The sequence below is a fragment of the Myxocyprinus asiaticus genome, chromosome 16, assembly GCF_019703515.2.
Source record: "Myxocyprinus asiaticus isolate MX2 ecotype Aquarium Trade chromosome 16, UBuf_Myxa_2, whole genome shotgun sequence".
NCBI classification, from domain to species: Eukaryota; Metazoa; Chordata; class Actinopteri; order Cypriniformes; family Catostomidae; genus Myxocyprinus; species Myxocyprinus asiaticus.
In genome coordinates, this window is record NC_059359.1 from 37,800,681 (window position 1) to 37,821,608 (window position 20,928).

The following is a 20,928-nucleotide window of genomic DNA, read 5'->3' on the forward strand; positions in this document are numbered from 1 at the left end:
CCTCAGATGAGTAACAGGCACTGAGATATATATATATATATATATACTTTTTGGTGATAGACATTAAATTCATCTTTTATAGAATATTGATATAAACTGAAGGAGCTGTCTGGTTCAGCCAAAGCCAGTTTGGTTTTGAGCCATTAGACTAATTACTTTCTGAAAAATACCATTAGGCTACCACAGTACCGCCACTCCCTATACGCATATTTCGCAGTCTGCGTAGGGCACCATCTCTCTAGGGGAGCTTGTCAACTTCCCAAAAGTCAGCTACAAGCCTGGGTAAAAATACCCAATGCATCACAGTCTTGTTTGAACGATCTGGATATCGATTCTTAAATCCCTAGGTCGATCTTTCACTCTATGTGGAAAACCCTCTACATTGTGGGTAACGTGACTACATTTTGCACTATGCGACTAAAAATGTCTGTGATTAGTCACAAGCTGGTAAATTTTCAGATTTCACTCACCAATGATTGAGTAGTGATGAGGTTCAGCACTGCTCTGTTATTTACAATAAGTTGTTGATCTAAAACATCAACAAAAATAAACATTTAATTCAAATCAAGCATATCACGGATGCTGTCAAGAAGCCATTCGACTCCACTCTCTTTATGTGCCCTCATAAAGAGACAGTACCAGACACCAGAAAGTGGGTTATTGCGAAAAAGTTGTGTTCTGGTTTACATGCACTGTATAAACTGCAAACTTTTTAATCCCATATACATGCGGCTCGGTCAGTACGAATCTTTCTCCACAGCAATGTAATTTCCCAGCGACGCTTGTGTAAATAACAAACATGGCTTTCGAGGAAGACTTCACTATTTTATTCTTTGTTGCTTCGCTTTATTTCCAGATATTCCAGAGTTGTTGCTGTGTTTGTTTCCTTACCTTTTTACAGCAACCTGCAGTGGAATTGCGCTTCAATAGTGGGGTTTCCCTCTTAAATAAAACTCCGGGATTCCCTCAATGCATAAGGGGCTGTCGATATTTTACAGTGGTGTTTATAAATGTGTATAGTTTATAGTGTATGTGCTTTTCCTGCTGTACTCCCACAAATGTTTTGTTGAATTGTTGTTGGGCTCCACCCTATGATGTTTGTTATTCGGTCTATTCACGCACATGCGCACTCTTCAGAAACCTGTTAGAACGGCGCTTATGTGTTTATATGGCCACATAAACTGCTTTCTCCGGGAGAAATCTCGTTATGTTAAACCGCTTTCTCTTAATTCCTTAAATGGCGTAAGGAAATCTGCGTTCTCGTTTACATGAACGCCGCTTTACCCTTGAATAACCCGCTTTCTTAAGTGCATGTAAACGTGGTCAATGTAAACACTCATCCACTCTGTGCGATTGACTCAAAGTGAGAGCGGAGCACTGCGATATCAGTGGCTTGTAAAATGCAAATGTTTTGCATGCACTGCGCTTGTCTGTTTTTGACTAGAGCAGTTTCGTCACACTTTAATAGTGTTTAGGTTCCCATTCAGCTCATAACTAAATAAACTTTACAAACATAATGCGTGATTATGAAGAAGGATTACAACAATCTCCCACTGTTAATTGTGTGCCAGTGATTAACATGTGCCCTAGGTTGCCAACCCTGCTCTAGACCTTAGCATCGTGGTGGCGACTTTTGCACCGTTAAAATTTTCTTCAGAAAATGTAAAAATCCATTTTATTCTAGTTTTATAAGTGAAATACTAGCAACAAATCACAACAGGCCAAACATGCTTTTTTTTTTTCATAAACGAGAAATGTATGTGATTTTGAATACACAAAGCTTCTTGTGTGGCTCTTTCTGGTTGTCTCTTCCTTACAGAACATTCTGTCCAGCTGCGAGCAGAGCGGCTGCAGTCTGATTGCACACTGTGTCTGAAATTATGCAAATGCATCTGTTAAAGTGAAAAGACAAAGACCATTGACTGTAGGAGGGCTTTGTGAGGGGGGCATCTGCTCTGCCAGTTTCAGACCTTCAACAAGTGACAATCACTGTAAATGTTCATATCTTTTAGAGCTTTTCTGAATGGTCCATCTCTGTCTTTGACAGCATTTCTCAACAGCTGCGGCTGATGCAGCATCTTCAGAGAGCTCTGTCCCCTTAAGGGCCCCTCCTCCCTCCGGTGTCCTTTACGCTTGTGTTGGCAGGGAAGTGCCACATACTGGGCCCTCAGAGGGAGTCTGGAGGAAAGGACAGTCTGTGTACTGTCACCTCACTTTCAAATGCCCCTGCAGTGAACCGTCTCTTACCAGAGCTCGCTCAAGGGATGATGGAAGCTGCCATTTCACACTGATCTTATATCAGCTCTACAGCCTTTCTGATGCGGGCTGGGTTTGTGATTTTGCAGGAGGAGCTTTCGTAGACCAGCATAAAAGGGCATCCAATGCTGTCAGCCCTCCTTGATGTTTGGCACATACCGGTAGAACAACAGAGGGGTGGAGCTGCAATGCAGCAGTCATACAGAGCCCATGTAAAGGCTGTTTATAATGGCGGCCAATCTATGCATCAGGCATTCTGGGAGGGGACGAGTATTTGGAGACCAGTGCCGCATCTGTGCTAAAAATAGACTCAGAGGTCACCGGATCTGAGTCTTGAGCACTAGAGAGCAGTTTATAAATACCATTCCCACTGCGACCAGTGCTGAGCAGGTTAAGAAAGATAACAACCCTCTGTGTCACTTAGATGTTTTGTTTCTCAAGCGTCTTTTTTGTCAGAGTCTTTCTTGTCAGTGATAGACACACCCTTACCCAACCTCCTGCTAAGTGCAGAGTGAAGCACAGCTCTGTCATTTTTATTATTTTAGCTGGCGAGTGGTCAAACAATGTGGGTCTTCTATCATCATTGACTCATCCTCATGTTGTTTCAATCCAGGAATATTATAAAGGTGAATAAATGATGACCAAATTAACAATTTTGGGTGAACTACAAAAAAAAAAATTTTTGCTGCTTGTTTAACTAAAGCAACACAATTCTAGAACATTTTGTCACAACTTGATTTCATTGTATTCTATCCATTTAAATTTGTAAAATGGGAGTTTACTCAATCCATTTAAGTTGTGACTACTTAAATACTTTTTGTGGTGTTAATGTAGCATTAACCATGTTTCCACTATCAGGCCAAATGAGGGCGTGCTAGTGTGTGCCAGGGCCAGTTGCGTTCCCTCTGTCACTTCCGGGGCTTCATCGTGCCACCTTGGGGCTTTCTCAGGGCCAACGGCCAATGGACTTTGGCCCACCGATTACCCTTGGGCCAAACAAGGCCAACTGGGGAGTGAGGTGGGATCAATGTCAACGGCAGAGTTTCACTGAACTTGCCAGTTTGTGTATCCAGTGCACAACGGTACAGTACAAGTCCGTTAAAAAGCACAGTGGATGGGGCCTGGGTAGCTCAGTGGTAAAATACGCTGGCTACCACCCCTGGAGTTCACTAGTTCGAATCCCAGGGCGTGCTGAGTGACTCCAGCCAGGTCTCCTAAGCAACCAAATTGGCCCGGTTGCTAGGGAGGGTAGAGTCACATGGGGTAACCTCTCGTGGTCGCTATAATGTGGTTTCTTCTCGGTGGGGCGCATGGTGAATTGAGCGCGGATGCCGCGGTGGATGGCGTGAAGCCTCCACACGCGCTATGTCTCCGTGGCAACGCGCTCAACAAGCCACGTGATAAGATGCGCGGGTTGACTGTCTAAGACGTGGAGGCAACTGGGATTCGTCCTCCACCACCCAGACTGAGGCAAATCACTATGTGACCACCAGGACTTAGAGTGCATTGGGAATTGGGCATTCCAAATTGGGAGAAAAAAGGGAAAAATTTCCATTTCCGAACATGCTTTGCATGGGACTCGATTGGGAGAGTAAATGTTAAAATTAAGTGTTATTTTATGTGTATTTGTGCAAGATGAATATAAAGTGGGATACTTGTTAGTGTTTAATGTTTTACTATGTTGCGATTTAGAAGAGTTTCTGTTATGTTGGATTTTTAGGGGTTACCATTATGGTGAAGAGTGGAGCTTGAGCTAACGATGAGGACAGGTAGATGTCACACATGAAACTGATTGCTCGCTTCTTTGAGCAAATGCCGTCCTAACCATACAGTAGCATAGTTACTAAACTACACTCTGTAGTGCTTCCAACCCAGCACGCATTTAGCATGCTTACATTCACTTTCACTAGTAAGTACATAAAGAAATAGATTTATTTGAGTTACATTGACAAGTCTAATTTTGTTGGGTTTACCCAGTTCGACTATGTTCTTTTTACACAATGTGTTTGTGTTGAGATTACATAGTAATTTTAAGTTAAGAAACCACTGTCCACAATTGAATCAATTTCAGCCAAGGAGCTATTTTGTGAGTGTATCCATTTAATAATTTGTATTTATTTATGTTTTCATGAAAATGTAAGTAGAAAGTGTTTGGAAGCCAGTACCTCGTGTCTGGGCAAAATTCAAAAGTGTTAAAGATAATGGAGGTGCCTTGCTTGTCTCCACGGAAACCAATAATCATTGCCACATGAAAGGAGGCAGAGACGCCCTCCTGCAGCCATCAAAACTACAGTTTTTTTAGGAGACACTAAAAGGTGCAATTGAAAACATCTTTGTCTGTCAACTTCAGACACTGACGTTTTTGATATTTTCAGAACAATGGAGGGTGCAGCTTTTTCAGGCTTGTTTTTCTCTATTTTGTTTTAATTTATTGGACAGAGGGTACAGCCTCAGATCTTGTTGATATATGACATTCCTTGATTTGTTGTGGCTGAGTGGGAAACAAGGGCCCCTGACTAACTGACCGAATTATTTGAGGTTGTCCCTCATTGAAGTTGTTCCTCACTCAACCTCAAACGTGCTGACTTGTTGCTAAAACTCAGCCTTCGTTTGCAATAAGTCTTTTGTAGCTTGAATTTGGAAACATGCATTTGAGGATCTAATTTGTATATTTAACAGCAGGGAAAAGCAACAAACTACCTCACGTCAGGTCATTTCATAAGTCTTATGTTAACACACTGCCATCAGCAACACTTGTGTGCTGATAAGTGATTTGTTAGAAGTAAAGCCACAAACCCTGTCTGGACTTGTTGTTTTTTCCCTCGAGTTTGATTTCAAATTCGTGAGTAAAGCATGAACCTGTCTGAGGATGAAGGGAATAAATCTGTAAAGTTTTTAGACCTAAAACACCAGGGAAAAGAAAGCTTTTTCAATCCAACGGTTACCTCAGGAATTTCCAATGTTTTTTTAGAATAGCAGTTTCTCAATTTCTGAGTAAAATAAGGTCTGTGGTTAACATTACTGGAAGGGATTTTCTCGTTTTGTTCTACAACAGGTTGCTCAACACATTTCGTAATAATTCATAAGAGATGGCAAAATCGTAAGATATCGTACAAACCAAGTCTTTGATTTCAGTGAAATACGAGAGTGGATTTAACACACTGACGAATCAGTGCAACAGAATCACTGCGATTAAATGTGGAAAGCTTCTTTATTTTGCTTGGGCAGTCAGCGACAGACCACCTCTGAGATGGGGCCGCATTGGAAATATTACTACGACTGCACTGTCATTTGTCTGGGTAAAATGAAAAGGACGATTGTACCATCTTTGCTTGTGCCATTTTTTGGGGCCTCGCTGAGCTATAAAAGCTCCCTTCATTTCACTATATACAAAAACAAATAATAAAGGGCTATAACTAAAATGTCTGACGGTTTATGGAGACTTTTTAAGGTTAGAATGGAGCTTGATTTATTGGGCAGGATGAAGCTGAGATGAACAAGTGTATTTGGATGGTGAACTGTTCCTGACAGCGTGGAAGCATGAGCTGTTTGTTTAAGAACGGCAGGCAAAAGGAAATAGACTTGAGGCTTTGTGAATAGAGAACAAAAAGGATTCATACTGTAAGTCCTGTTAAAGCTGACTCTTTCTAACAGGAATCACTGGACACTTTTCAGTCTGGTAGGAACTGTGAAGTGAATGTAAATAAATGAATGGTGTTGGGGCTTCATGTTACCACTCTTGTCTTTTTTTCCCCATCTCAGTCTCGATTAAAGGAACATTCCATATTCAGTATAGTTCAAGTTATTGTCCCTCAGTTTGTAAAAACAAAAAATGCATTTACAGTAATGCATTTACTGTGGAATTGCTCGATTAACCTTATCTGTGCAAAATTTTATCCAAACTTCCGTCATAACCATTTAAACCCGGTAACCAGAAAGGGACGTAATGTATCTATTCGCAAATTACTGTTTACATGGAGCAAACTCCACTCACAGGAATAGTATGCATAACTAGAAGTTTATCTGCCTAGAACAGTTGTGCTATCCCAAAAATAACCAGCGTGATCTCGTGAAAAAAATGTGACTGCTACAACATTTTTGCGAAATTATATTCCTTGGCTTCTTGCACGTATCGCAGCAGTTCAGGGGTGAAATGTCCACTGAATGAAAAACAATTTTTTTCTACAAAACAGATGAGGTTTTTAAGGTTAAGGCTCTATTGAGTTTAAAATCAACAAAACCTACCTCCCTTCTAGGGTTGTCACGATACCAACATTTCTGTAGTTGGTACCAATACCAGTACAATTTCATGATTCTCAAACCAATTTCGATCCCACAAAAAATGGATAATATGCTGTTGAACACACTTTTTAGCCTATTTAAAAAGTTACATTTCAATGTAAATAATAAATGTTTCCTTCATGTTTTTTAATTAAGTAAACATTACTTCAAGTTTTTTCCATGAATTTCATGTTGTGAAGTTTAATTCAACTTCAGCATCGAAATGGTGTGTAATCAAATATTCATACAACTTTATTCAAATTAAATTAGAACAATTACTTTTCAACATAGCATTGCATTTTTATTTTATTTTATTATTTATTTATTTTTTTACAAATAAAGTGCTTTTGTAAAGATCCTCACAGCATAATCTAAAACTATATTATATAATCATAATCTAAAAACATTGGTCTTATTTTTTTTGTCAGATAAAATGCTGCACAGCAGATCATCACAGTATAAATGAAAACATTGAGAAAACATTTCAGTACAACAGCACTCTTGCTTGTAAGATATTGCTTAAACATTATTATTAATCTTATTATACATTTTAGTGAATATTACATTTAACTAAGTACTAACATATTTCTGTCGCAAGTTTAATCAAGCTTTTATTTTTATATGGAGGCTTTTTATTTTGTGTGTGTTTTTGATGGTAGCTACACACCTCCGGATAAGCAGTTGTTTAAATGGCCTGGTGTGATTATTAAAGCACAAAATGTTGCAGTTTAATTATGTAAACATAGTCTGCAGGCACTATGTGCTTCACAGTGAATAAGTGCTCTGTTCTGTACTCTGTTACAAGACGCACAGCGCACTGGATGCTCTGATGTGGTGATTTTAGCATACTAGCGGCTTCACACATTCACTGTAAAGCGTGCAGCACATGCATACAGTATATTTATTAAATTAAATCGCATCCTTTTGTGGTTTAATAGTCACACTAGGACCTACCATGCTTTTAATCAGATTAATTGTGCATTAATTGTATGTGTGAGCATTTGAAAGCAGTCTTGTGTCAGTCAGACAGCTCGCAGGAATCGAATTCAGTCGGTGCTCGGTACTACTGGTACTGCAGAAACACTGGTATTGTGATGTCTTTCTTATTTTAGGACCGACTTGGTACAGAAGAACCATTACATTAAACATCCCTACTCCTTACCCTAAACCTTAACCTAAATCTAGTGTCATAAAAGCTCATTTAAACTGCCACAGTGTATTCCATTAGCCACGTAAACGAGACCAGGTAACAAATACGGAATTTATTTTGTATTTTTTGGGATTTTCTCCCCTTTTTCTCCCCAATTTGGTATGCCCAAATCCCAATGCGCTTTAGGTCCTCGTGGTGGCATAGTGACTCAATCCGGGTGGTAGAGGATGAATCTCAGTTGCCTCCGTGTCTGAGACCGTCAGTCTGTGCATCTTATCACGTGGCTTGTTGAGCGCGTTACTGTGGAGACATAGCGCGTGTGGAGGCTCACGCTATTCTCCACGCCATCCACGCGCAACTCACCACTCACCCCATCGAGAACGAGAACCACATTATAGCGACCACGAGGAGGTTAACCCAACGTGACTCTACCCACCCTAGCAACCGGGCCAATTGGTTGCTTAGGAAGCTTGACTGGAGACTGGACATCTTTACAGCTTAAATAACACACAGTTATGTTTGGAAGAATGAATGCACTTTAAACTTAAATAGGAGCTGCTCATTTCTACTTTTAAACCCTCTGGAATGCCATGTCCCATAGACTTTCATTGTAAGTGTACAGTGATACTGTACTCACAATTTATGTATGTTTTTACAAGCTGAGGGACTACTTGAAATTATTGTCTGTGGTAATCTACAGGATTTCTGGCATCAGCTTAACTTGTTTTGAACCTGGAATTTTCCTTTACTATGTTGTTTAATGAAAAGCAGGGGATGTTTTTGGGAAAATTTTAGCCAGTACTCATCTTGAAAGCATTTCAACTGATTTGTTGTTTTATTGAAAACTGTGGCCTTTTGCTGCACATTTCTTCACCTAACCACAATATTTCACATTGCAGGTTTGTAATTAGGGGTTTCGTGACACGGCTAGAGAGGCTTGTGGTTAAAGCTTGCCATTTTTGTTTATAAGCTCAGTAGACCCTTGAAGACTTCTGAACTGTGTCCCCTACACACACATCATGGTAGGAAGCATTTATTGTTTTCAGAGGCCAAGAAAAGAGAGCAGGTCGCCCAGGGGCAGGCTAGGGTGAAGTTGAAGCAAAATTCCTATGGCACGGTCGTAGATGTTGTCATTGGGGGTTGGGTGTGTAAATCCAAATGAACCTCTCCATCTTTTCCTTGCTCCCTGACAAGTGAAAGCACAAAGGCAGTTTGTCATTTCTGAGCAAGATTAAAAGTCACTTCCAGCAGCGCTGCTCATTTATTCTCTATGGTGACTGGTGCTTTGGGCTGCTCACAGCCAAGTGGGTCTCCGTAGGGCCAGACAAAAGCAGCACGTCTCAATGCTTTTCTTATGAGGGGCCCCTCTAGAGTGCACAGCCGACCGGCATTGGCCTCCTTGTCTGGGACATAGTTGGCCCCACTGTGGTTTTCTCTCTGATCATAGAGTTTGTACTGAATTAGATGAAAAAACGTACTTCTCGACTATTCCTCAAGTACTTTCTGTAGGTATATACAGGTAGTATGAAAACATCCTCAGTCACTACTGCATCTGCCATGTTTGTGTAGTCTTTTGACCCATGCGATTTAACCTATAACTTAATAACAGCTATGAAAACGTATAGATGCTGAGCCCAGGTTAGTGTAGTAACCAGGGCTTGACATTAACTTTTTGGCTCACCGGCCACTGTGGCTAGTGGTGTTTCAAAGTCATAAGCCACTCAGCATTTTCTAATCTGATGGCTTCTCAGCTCCGTGGCCTTTGCTGCATATTAAAGTGCCCACTGCTAGCACACTTAAGAATCTCAGTGGTGCAGTACACCATTTGGCTATTGTCTGCCCGTTTTATCATGAAAACCTAGTGTTCAGACATCCTACTCAGTTGATTTGTTTCTTTTTGCATACTGTGTAACAGAGGTATTATGCATATTCCTACACAGTGCCTCTCTGTATGGTCAGCAGGTGACAGGGATCACTCGCACATCCTCATTACATCTGCTCGGCACTGATCTGCCTGCTGTCAAACCATCAGAGTGATATTCCGCTCTTTAAGAAGCCCTTCAGACTCAGGAAGTCATGAATAAAAGAAGTCCTGTATTCCTCAGTAATCTCCTCTGGAATTGTTCTAATCTCTGTGCACCGAAAATGACTTGACACTGGTGGAAGTTGTTTAAGGAATGACCGTTTCTTCCCTGTAATTGTGTGGTCCCTATTGGTGTGTGTGTTTAGCCAAACTCCAGGGATTTGATAGGGCTGTTAATGAGAAGCTGTGGGCAAGTGCATCATGCCTTTCAGTTGTGGCTCCTGTAGCCACAGGGCAGGACTGTAGATCACTAACTATTGTGGCAATGAGAGGACAGGGGTCTAATGATGTGACTATGAAAGAAAAATATTTCTGAAGCCAAACCCAATATTTTTACATTAATGTTCGTGGCTACTTAACGAGGTGGTCTAAATTAAAGGACAAGTACACCCAAAAATGATAATTCTGTCATCATTTAAACCTCAAGCTCATGTCATTCCAAACCAAAATGACATTTTTTGTTGTTGTTTTTTTCTGTGGAACACAGAATTAGATGTTTTGAAGAATGTTCCAGACATCTGAAGCCATTTGATACTCTTATTTGAGGAACAGATTATAATTTAAAAGAATGTTTCAGGTTAGATACAAGTTAGGATTAGTAATAGGAATAGTTCACCCAAAAATGAAAATTTACTCACCCTCATGCCATCCCAGATGCGTATGACTTTCTTCTGCTGAACACAAACAAAGATTTTTAGAGGAATATTTCAGCTCTGTAGGTTCATAAAATGCAAGTGAATGGTGGCAAGCACTTTGAAGCTCAAAAAAATCTAATAAAGGTAGCATAAAAGTAATCCATAAAACTCCAGTGGTTTTAATCCATGTCTTCAGAAGTGATATGAAAGGTGTGGGTGATAGATATTTCTATCCTTTTTTACTATAAATCTCCACTTTCACTATCAGAATGTGAAAGTAAAAGTGGAGATTTATAGGAAAAAAAAACTTAAAAATTGATCTGTTTCCCAACCACACCTATCATATCACTTCTGAAGACATGGATTAAAACAACTGGAGTCTTATGGATTACTTTTATGCTGCCTTTATTTTTTTTTTAGCTGCAAAGTGCTTGCCACCATTCACTTGCATTGTAAGTGCCTAACTGTAACCACGTTTTTTGTTTCTTTTTTTCCACATAAAGGAGAGGTGATTCATTTTTTTTTTTTTTTTTTTTTTTTGTGGAAATCAGCATTATGCCACCAATGGTGTTAACTGAGCTTAACTTGTAATTTTTTCTCTAGAAATCTCACTCTCCGCCAAACTCTCAGTCATGCTTCCGCATATTGCGCACTGCATTCAGTTATTAGATGTGCGAGAACCAATGGCATTTGGTGTCGTTTACAACTTCAAACCTGGTGCAACACGTCGTGACCCACCAAGTTTAAATATATATATATATATATATGAGAATGTGTTTTGAGAGCTACTGCATAGGACTTTGTGATTTTCAGTGAATAACAACTAAAATTTCATTCTGTTCCTTGTGTAAAGCTGTTGTATGACTACTTTAATGGTGCTTTTTTTGTCATTTTTGGAGCTTGACAGCCCTTGGTGACTGTTTGCTTTTGTTGTATGGAACAAAGCAGCATGGACATTCCTCAAAATATCCCAGTTTTTGTTCGATGAAGTTAGTCAGATTATTTTTTTTGGAACTACATTAGTAAATGATGACAGAATTTTCAGTTTTGCCTGAACTATTTCTTTACTTGCAGCCATACTCTTTTCAGTGTTAATTGGCTGGTCTGTTAGAGAGCAATTGCAGCCTATTGATAAAGCAATAAAACTTCTGGACAAAGACACACGAGGGGAGTCCCTGTCAGTGGCACAATGTCTCTGTCTGTGCAGCCATGGGTCACCTAGCTGCTCAGAATGGCAGATTTGTCCTCTCTCAAGAGGCCTGGTAACTTTTGGGGACACTACTTTAAGGAGAATTTGTCAAGAAAGTTTAAAAATCCTCTTGACAAAAGGGAAATACTCTTGTTGAAGGGATGAGGTCATGCACTATGTGTTTATCACAGGGGTCTTACAGTGGCAGTGTGGTGAGAGGCTAGTTTATCCCTACTGGTACCACAGTGTGGCAAATTTTTGGACACTTTTGTCAATTTTAATGTCATACTGTGAATCCTAGGCATTTTGACAACTTTGTAAGGCTTAAAGTTTGGAATACACATTGAAATTTTGTGGATTTTGTTTCATTTCGATTAGCTTTAAGACCATCTATTTGCGAGTGTACATCTAAAACTTAACTAAATAAACTTTTAGCAGATACAGTATATGCATTTAAAATGTACAGTCTGTCTAATTATTGTCCAGTACGATGCTCTCTAGAATAAGAATGTCCTCCTAAACTAGAATACCATCTTCCTCGACTAGAATAAGCAAGTAGCAAGTCATGCGTTGTTGATTTGTCTTTTGTTAAGCTGATTTTACTACCAAACTTCTTGTTTCAATAGGAAATGCATAAACACGAGAAACAATCCTCGGATTATCAAATCATTTCATGGGGTCTTTAACTTGTATTTTAGCTGCCATACTCATTTTGTGGAGCTTTTCTTATATGTTGTTGTCTCTTTGTTTCAGGGGGTACCAGAGACATCGGTTCAGCTCTCACCAGGATGTGTATGAGACACAGAAGCATTGAAGCCAAGCTCCGGCAGTTTTCAGTGTAAATATCCACATAACACAACATGCATCTGTTACACTGCAGTCAAACAGGGACCAGAAGCTCTTTTGTAGAGAACTGTTTTTTATTTCAGTAAAATAACTCTATAACTAAACCCAAAAAGTGTGGACAAACCTACAAATTTTTTATTATTACTATTTTCCACAATTTAGAATAACAATAAAGTCATAGAAACTATGAAATAGCACTTTTGGCAGTTCAATATGTGAATTATGTACCAAAAATGTTTAACAAATCAAATATTCTAGCATATTGGTCAAATATGACCAGGACATTTTCTTGACAGGTTTTGTGAGAATCATTTATAACCTGTCAAGAAAATGTGATCATATTTGAATACAAAATAAAAAAATTAGGGGGCCTGGGTAGCTCAGCGAGTTACTGACTACCACCCCTGGAGTCGCAAGTTCGAATACATGGTGTGCTGAGTGACTCCAGTCAGGCTTTCTAAGCAACCAATTGGCCTGGTTGCTAGGGTGGGTAGAGTCACGTTGGGTTAACCTCCTCGTGGTCGCTATAATGTGGTTCGCTCTTGGTGGGGCACGTGGTGAGTTGTACGTGGATGCCACGGAGAATAATGTGGGCCTCCACATGTGCTAGGTCCTCCACGGTAATGCGTTCAACAAGCCACGTGATAAGATGCCCGGATTAACAGTCTCAGACGAGATTCATCCTTCACCACCTGGATTGAGGCGAGTCACTTCGCCACCACGAGGACCAAGAGTGCATTGGGAATTGGGCATTCCAAATTGGGGTGAAAGTCAAAAAATTATTTTTATTTTGCTTATAGAAATTGTTTTTTTACATTATGACATTATTTTCATGTTAGCTGCACACATTTTACCCCCAATTCACATTATTGCAACAAGAAAAAAATTATATATCATTTACATTGTATTTATACATCATAGTAGTACTCTCTTGGTACTGCCTTTTATTTTTGTAGATTGTTATCAAATTACTGTTACAGTAATGAGAATCATCACTGTAAACAATGCGAGTAAAAGTAAAACGTCTAGACGCATTAGGGTAATGAGAATTATAGGGGGTCTTTTGAAAATAATGTCACAATGCAGAAAATCTTAATGGTCATATATAGGGCTGGGCGATATGGCCAAAAATATTATCACAATATTTTTTATTTTTTTCATTTTCTTCGGTATTTATACGATAAACATACTCCAGAGGGATTTAGGATTTTATCCTGCATAAGGTGTGACCTCTTGTCTTCAGCAGACATTTGACTCTACTGAAAGACTTTCTTGTGATGCTTCATACTCCAGTTCAGTAGGTGGCGGTAATGCACCAGAAGCTAGATTGCCAAACACCAACAAACATCACAAGAAGAAGAAACACTTTCTTGCATGTGACAACGCTATGCATCATGACATTTTTTTTAACTAAATATAACATAAATAAACAACAATGGTGTTAATGTCGGAGTTGCTGTTGTGTTCAGTTGATAGCTATATTGCATCATCAGTGCTGTCTTGTTCGATACACAACAGTATCATATTAGCTGGATAGCTAGCTAGCGGCTACCGAGCATCATTACAGGTTTCCATAACAGCAGGGATATGTAGCTGCTAGCCAGCTAATACTTCCTAACTGGCTGATTTTATGACTGTGATTCAGTTAGCTATTTATGTGTATAACTTTACCGAACTGCTTGCATTTTCGTTTAAATGTAGAACATTAGCTAAATATTGAAAATTACTCAAATGTTTGTCATTGATATCGAATTTGTTTAATTTTTTATAAATATCGATATCGTTTTATTGCCCAACCCTAGTCCTAAGTGTAGGCTTCATTTTCATTATGCAAAATATAATTACATAATTGTTTTGTCGGGATGTCCCCATACCGATATCGGAATCAGGTCATATACTGTGCTCATGTACATCTACTCGTGCTCATAAAAATGTTCCGATACCAAAAACTGATACCATCTGACATACAAATGTCATTCCGTGAATTTTCTGCGCACAATTTAAAGTCACGTTATATTCCAGTGTGATGATTGATTTAATGAGACAAATACATAGTTTGCATGTGCTGCATGCTTCAAAATGAATATGTGGAGATGACGTTGTGCCTAAACCAACTGCATATTCCTTTTAAAACTCCTTGGCTCATACACGGGAAACGCCATCATGAGCATCGAATATTTGTAGCAGATGACAGCGAGTAGACTGCTAATTCACTTTGTAGCGTGCAGCACATACAGACTACACACTAATTCAGTTAATTAGCAGCCTTTTGTGGGTTAATAATCACATTGAGTCACGCAGCGACCAGCTTTTCTGGAGGTGAGAAGCTACCGTCAAAAACACACAGAAACAGAAAGGGCTTCACTCCAAAATAAAAGCTTTGCATGACAGGCTTTAATCTCATCGCTTTTTTAACATAACTTTAAGAAACTGTTACAGAACTATGTATGGGGTCTGAATATATGCAGTTGCCCAGACACAATAATGAATGTTGGTTTTACCCTTGCAAATGCATTACACATGCATTAAGATATCATTAAATCTTGATTTAGGACCCTCTATAGTAAGGATTACCATAAACCAGCAGTCATATTGGCATTTTCTGTTAGTTTTATCCTTAGGGAAGAGGATGGCTGTTATTATGGTGGTAAAACTTTAGAGAATACAGGGAACCCCAGTCGTCCGTCTCTGCCCGATCTCTCCCAGAATTCCACACTATGTGGCATGCAAACTCAGAGCTCTAATTTCAGGAGACATTTTGGAGAAATTCTTCATGTGTCTCCACGGCAATGCTATAAATCAGACATTTGTGGTCAGGCTGTCGGATTGCAGACGGGTTTCTAATTTAAAGTTCATCCCCGTAGCTGCCCAACATGCAATGAGAAATAGTCACAAGCAGCCAGTGATTAACTTAAGCATAGGCTAACAAATAAAATTCATTGCTGAGACCGACCGACATTACGTTATGTTCTCCAACTAATGACTTTAAGGTGTTAAATCAATTAAAATTAATACATTCAGTGACCTAAAAAGTTACTACAGGCATGTAACACAGCAAGAACATGGAGATACCCTTTTGATAATGAGGTTTTATAATGAGCCTGAGCAAACAGAAAGCACGTTCTTATTATATTTTAATTTGATTGTTTTATGTGTTTTTTCAGGGCCTTCATCGAGTGTCTGATAACCCCTCTACAGGAGCAGATGGAGGAATGGAAACGAGGGGCAAACACACTTGATAAAGACCATGCTAAAGGTGCGAGACTCACCCGTCCCACCTGACTTTTATGTGGCCTCTAATTCTCCTCTTTCTATGACATCACTTGTTTCCATTAAAATCCAGATTAGTTCAAACTGTTATGCAACTGATGCAACTGCTTTTCTAACAGATATGCTTCTTGTTGTATGGCTTTTTTTTTTCTTTCTACCCCCTTCAAATAAGAGAGGTCATCTTTGTGTTTCAATATCTCCACAGAATATAAGAAGGCTAGACAGGAGATCAAGAAGAAATCTTCAGACACCCTTAAACTGCAGAAGAAAGCAAAGAAAGGTAATATCAACTTTAATGACATCACTTCCTGTGGGCGATCGTAGGATATAAGCGGGCTAACATTGTGCTCGGTGTGGACCAAACTTTTAAATCGGTGTGAAATGTTGACACTGCGAGCAGAATGTTACATTCCAAGTACAGTTAAATCCTCTGAATATTTCTTATCTGTAATCAAATCTGTGAAAACAGTTGCCATGAATGATGAGAAACATCAGATGTTTTGAGTTTGTTTGTAATTCTCATTATTCTTTATAATTATTTTCATTATATTTTCATTATTGAAATGGAGCAATGAAAATAATCCTGTCTGGACACAATTTTTTTTTTTTTAAATAACCGAATTGAAATGAAATATTATGAAAGATATGTCAGATATAATGGAAAAAAACAGACTTTCGTATAACAAAAATAATATCACAATGCTAAAAATATTAATGATCCTAAAAATGGACAATTTAAAAAAAAAATTATTATTATTGTTTGTTTGTTTAATTTGCTTTACGAAAATTAGAAGCTTCATTTTCGTTTTGCCAAATATAATTTCTTAATTTTATCTTCTGATTTTGTGGTGAAATATGACCTGGACATGTTCTTCACAGGCTTTGTGAATTGTCTGTCATTTTTTAATAAAATATAGGCATTTTTTACTTGTAATGGAAGCATACATCACTTTAGTTATACTTTGTGACCTGTACAAGCATTCTTCAGTTCCATGACTAAATAAATAGCAGACATTTCTGTAATCATACACAACACTTTAGGTGTCATTGAAAAAAATGCACACAATTGTTTTGCTGTCTGTTTTTGGACATGCATTACCGAAATCTAATCAAAAGAAAGTACTTTCTCATATAACACATAATTAACGTGAAGCCAACGTCACATAGACTCCCAAGAAACGTGTTTTTCCAGACTACAATGCACTCTGTGTATACAACAAAATGTATGTCTCAACCCTTACCCCAAACAGGAAGGACACATATGAGAAACAGACTCCTGAGTGCTCTTAAAAGACATCACAGCATATTACTATACATAACAAGTGACAAAAACTCTCAGTCTTCATTATAGCGGCTGTGGGACAAATAAAATAACAAAGGAAAATGAACTATCAGCATACTTGACATGAAACAGAGAGTGTTTGAAATTAACCAGACCACTCTATTGTCTGTGCTCACATTCTTTATGTGCTTAAGCTTATAATAGGGTAGAATTTCTGTTCAGTGATGTGATTTTAGTCATGAGACTGACAAAAGCATTTCCTTCTTGCACCTATACTCCCTTTTCTGTTCTATGCCATCATCTGCACCTGTTATAACCAGCAGATGCCCTTGGTAAGTTTGTGTGTGTGTGTGTGTCCGATGACCTATTTGTGCTCTCTTAAGATCCAGCTAGTCTGCTAGTATCACATTTTGCCCCCTCATGCCCAGTGACTGGTCAGTTCTCATCTTGCCACATCTCCTTCTGTGTGGTCCGCTTTTATCCCTTTGCCTCAAGGGCTGTGCTCTGTTTTCCTGGTTTATCAGTGCCTACTGCCACAAAAACAGCAATTTAGAAGCAGACAAAGTGAAGATTTTCCACCCCAAGCCCTAGGGTAGCATAATTACTGTAGTTTTTTGTGTATGCGTGCGTTTGCACTGTATGTGTTTAAACTGATAAGTATAGACACTGCTGACTTTTGTGTAATGGAAAGGGGGGTTTTGGGGGTCAGCTACTTTTTAGTAACACTGCCAAAGCATGTAATTTCTTAGGCAGTAGCCACACCAAACGGAATTGCAAAAATAAAGACAGTTTTCCCAAACACTCCCTCCATCTGCTGTTGATCAGACAAACAGATAGTCCCGCCCCAAACTCACACCATTGGTTGAGCTAATGCTGCTTTGTCAGGCTGGTCAGGATGCCTAACATAACATAGCACTGGTCCCGTAGAATCACATTAGTATGCCTACATTTTCGCAAAATTATTTTCTCACGATGTCGTATGTATCGCTGCAGTGTTCTGTTGAAATTTTAACATTTGCATTACATAATCAAATACATTCACAAGATAGTTCATGCTCAGTCAAATTGCACGGTAGCTCAACTGATAGAACGATGCACTTTCAATGCAAAGATCTGGGGTGCGAGTCCTGAAGAGCACACGAGTCGACACATGAACCCAAAGTTTCATAGAAGCACCCCAAAATGACATGCGTTTTTTCATCTCACATTTGCTTTTTTGACACTATTGGTTAGGTTTATGTTTAAGGTTTATGGTAGGTAGTTGGGCTGGGCAATTACTCGAATTTTATTTTCAGTTACGATTTTGGATTACAACAATTATGAAAACAAGATAATCGAGATAAAACGATTATTGTGCCGCATTCTGTTTCGCAGTGAAACACCCCGGCGTTATATCTTTAAAGCAGTCTTTATTAAAGTTCAAATAATAAGGAAGCGGGTGATGAAACTGCTGATCTCCTGGGATTTTCACACACAACAGTCTCTAGAATTTACTCCGAATGGTGCCAAAAACAAAATACATCAAGTGAGGGGCAGTTCTGTGGATGGAAATGCCTTGTTGATGAGAGAGTTCAACAGAGAATGGCCAGACTGGTTTGAACTGACAAAGTCTACGGTAACTCAGATAACTTCTCTGTACAATTGTGGTGAGAAGAATATAATCTCAGAATGCTATACTGAGATGCGGGCTGGCGCTGTTTTGGTGGCACGAGGGGACCTACACAATATTAGGCAGGTGGTTTTAATGTTGTGGCTGATCGGTGTATAATGGAAAGCACCACGCTACGCCTCCCCCTCTCTCTCGCTCGCACACACAACTTTGTTACTCCAGTGTTGAAAAGCAGCGCATCCTCCGTTGCTAGTTCTAAAGTGATGTTTTCGAACTAGCAACGAAGGTTTGAGCTGTTTCAGAGCTAGATACACTTGATCAGTAAAACTTCTATATTATCTGAAATATCTGTGGGAAACACCCTGGCACTCCCCCTCTCACACACACACACACTGACACACACTTGGACACACAAACATACACGCATTACATACACACTCACGAGTGAAAAACAGAGCCATTATGTCAGCGCACACCTGCATCTCAGTTAGGGATGTTTGATTTCGAGTTTTTTGGAGTCGACTCTGATTCCCAACTCCAGCTGTTGGAGTCAATGGAATCAACTCTTCGACTCCATTTATTTTCAATCAGGATAGTTTCAAAATTCAGGGCTGTCACCAGGGATGGCCATTAGTGGTCAGTGCCTTCCCAAGTGACATATTTTCACCCCCCAAAACTGCTTGTCAGGCATGAGCGGAAAATCAACGGAATTATAAAAATCATAGTTTAATTTTCACTCGTATATATCTCACTCAATCCACTGTTTATTGCGTCTGATTGCTAATTTCCATGCCAATGGAAAAACAAATCACACATTTTCTTGCTCAATTCACTTCAATAACTAATAATAGGCATATTATGGAGATGTAATAAAATAAATAATTTATTTGGACCGTTGTTTTTAAATGGAACGTACAGTATGGTAGGTGAAATCGCTTTTTTATGGAAAGTCTGGTGAAAATTTTAAAACGCCAGCTTTTTAAACTCAACAGTCTCAACCACAACAGATTAAATAGCAGTTGGTTTAATAAAGGTATATTGGTGTGGTTATTGCTTTGATAAAATATCACTATCTTAACTGTAAGTTAATAGTGTTTCCTATTCCAAATGTTCTGATGATAGCCCTGTGTAGATTGCAGTCTTTAATCGCACACTAAATGTAGTTGTTATTTTCTCTTCAGAGTTTTTAAAATGTGTGACATGAAGACATAAACTCCTGCTATAATAATTAGAGACATTGCATAACTTTCCCTTAAAATGACTGGTAACAATGTCATTCCCTAGTTGCTGCTGATATCCAATTTTAAGAGGGAAAATAACAAGAAACATGCTGGATCAGAAATAATTTCATTGTCATATAGAAACTAGACAAACTGGGAGAATCCACTTCTCCATCCACTGTCCCTTGCATTGATGTAATACTACACAAACTTCCGAAAGTTTTAAAATCTGTCACACTCTCTCTCTTTTTTGCACGCACGCACATTATCTCTCACTCAAACGCACATGATGAATAAGGAGGTGTCCCACCAACCAACAGGTGTTTGTAGAGGATATGATTGGTTCTTACGACAATTCATTATTTTGAGCCAATCACAACATCCTGTTCGTAAAGTTACGGAGTCAAACAAAAGAATCGACTCCTGTATCAGAGTCAGCTCCGATTCTAGGACGAGTCAGAGTCGAGGAACCAACTCTCCATTACTAATCTCAGTGGGGATGAAAACAGTTGTTAATATTTACATCGGAAATATGGCGACACTCACTGCTGCTGAGAAGTGCTTAAACATACATCTTGGCGATTTTTAAGCGATGTTACTTCTGACAAGAGCTGCAACAAATAAAGGTAATCCCAGCAGCGATCTCTCTCAGTTTGAGTTTCTCTCTTTTGATCCCTCAAAAACAAACTCACATACAAACTCTCACGCACAAACGCACTAACTCGTTACTAGAGTGAGTGCTCCAGTAAAGCAGCTCAAGCCTCACTATCCTCTGTTCTAAGTTCTAAAGTTACGTTTTCGAACTAGCAACGAAGGCTTGAGCTGTATCAGAGCAAGATGCTGAATCTGTAGCGGAAGAAATTAGATCCACTCACAAGAGCGTTTTAGGGACGAAAACCAGAAAATGTCTTGAGATAAAACCCTGAACGATGTCTTAAGGTGTGGTAACTGTGAAATAAGCAGAATAATTGATGACAGACTGTTGAATTATTACAAAATAATGCACACCGTGGTGCAATGGTCACTCCTCTGCGCATCGTGACCGCATTACCACTTTGGGTGTGTATTATTTTTAAATAATTCAACAGTCTGTCATCAATTATTCCT

General features: G+C 39.1%; 1 protein-coding gene across 3 annotated transcripts in view; it reads left to right on the forward strand.

Moving 5' to 3' along the window:
- The window catches only part of LOC127454379 (protein MTSS 1-like), a 101,116-nt gene that overhangs the window by 48,302 nt on the left and 31,886 nt on the right, over nt 1-20,928 (forward strand). For all 3 annotated transcript variants that reach the window (XM_051721544.1, XM_051721546.1, XM_051721545.1), the window contains exons 4-6: nt 12,348-12,432; nt 15,605-15,696; nt 15,916-15,990. In XM_051721544.1, the coding sequence (XP_051577504.1) occupies nt 12,348-12,432; nt 15,605-15,696; nt 15,916-15,990 (252 nt within the window). The remainder of the gene's footprint in view (nt 1-12,347; nt 12,433-15,604; nt 15,697-15,915; nt 15,991-20,928) is intronic.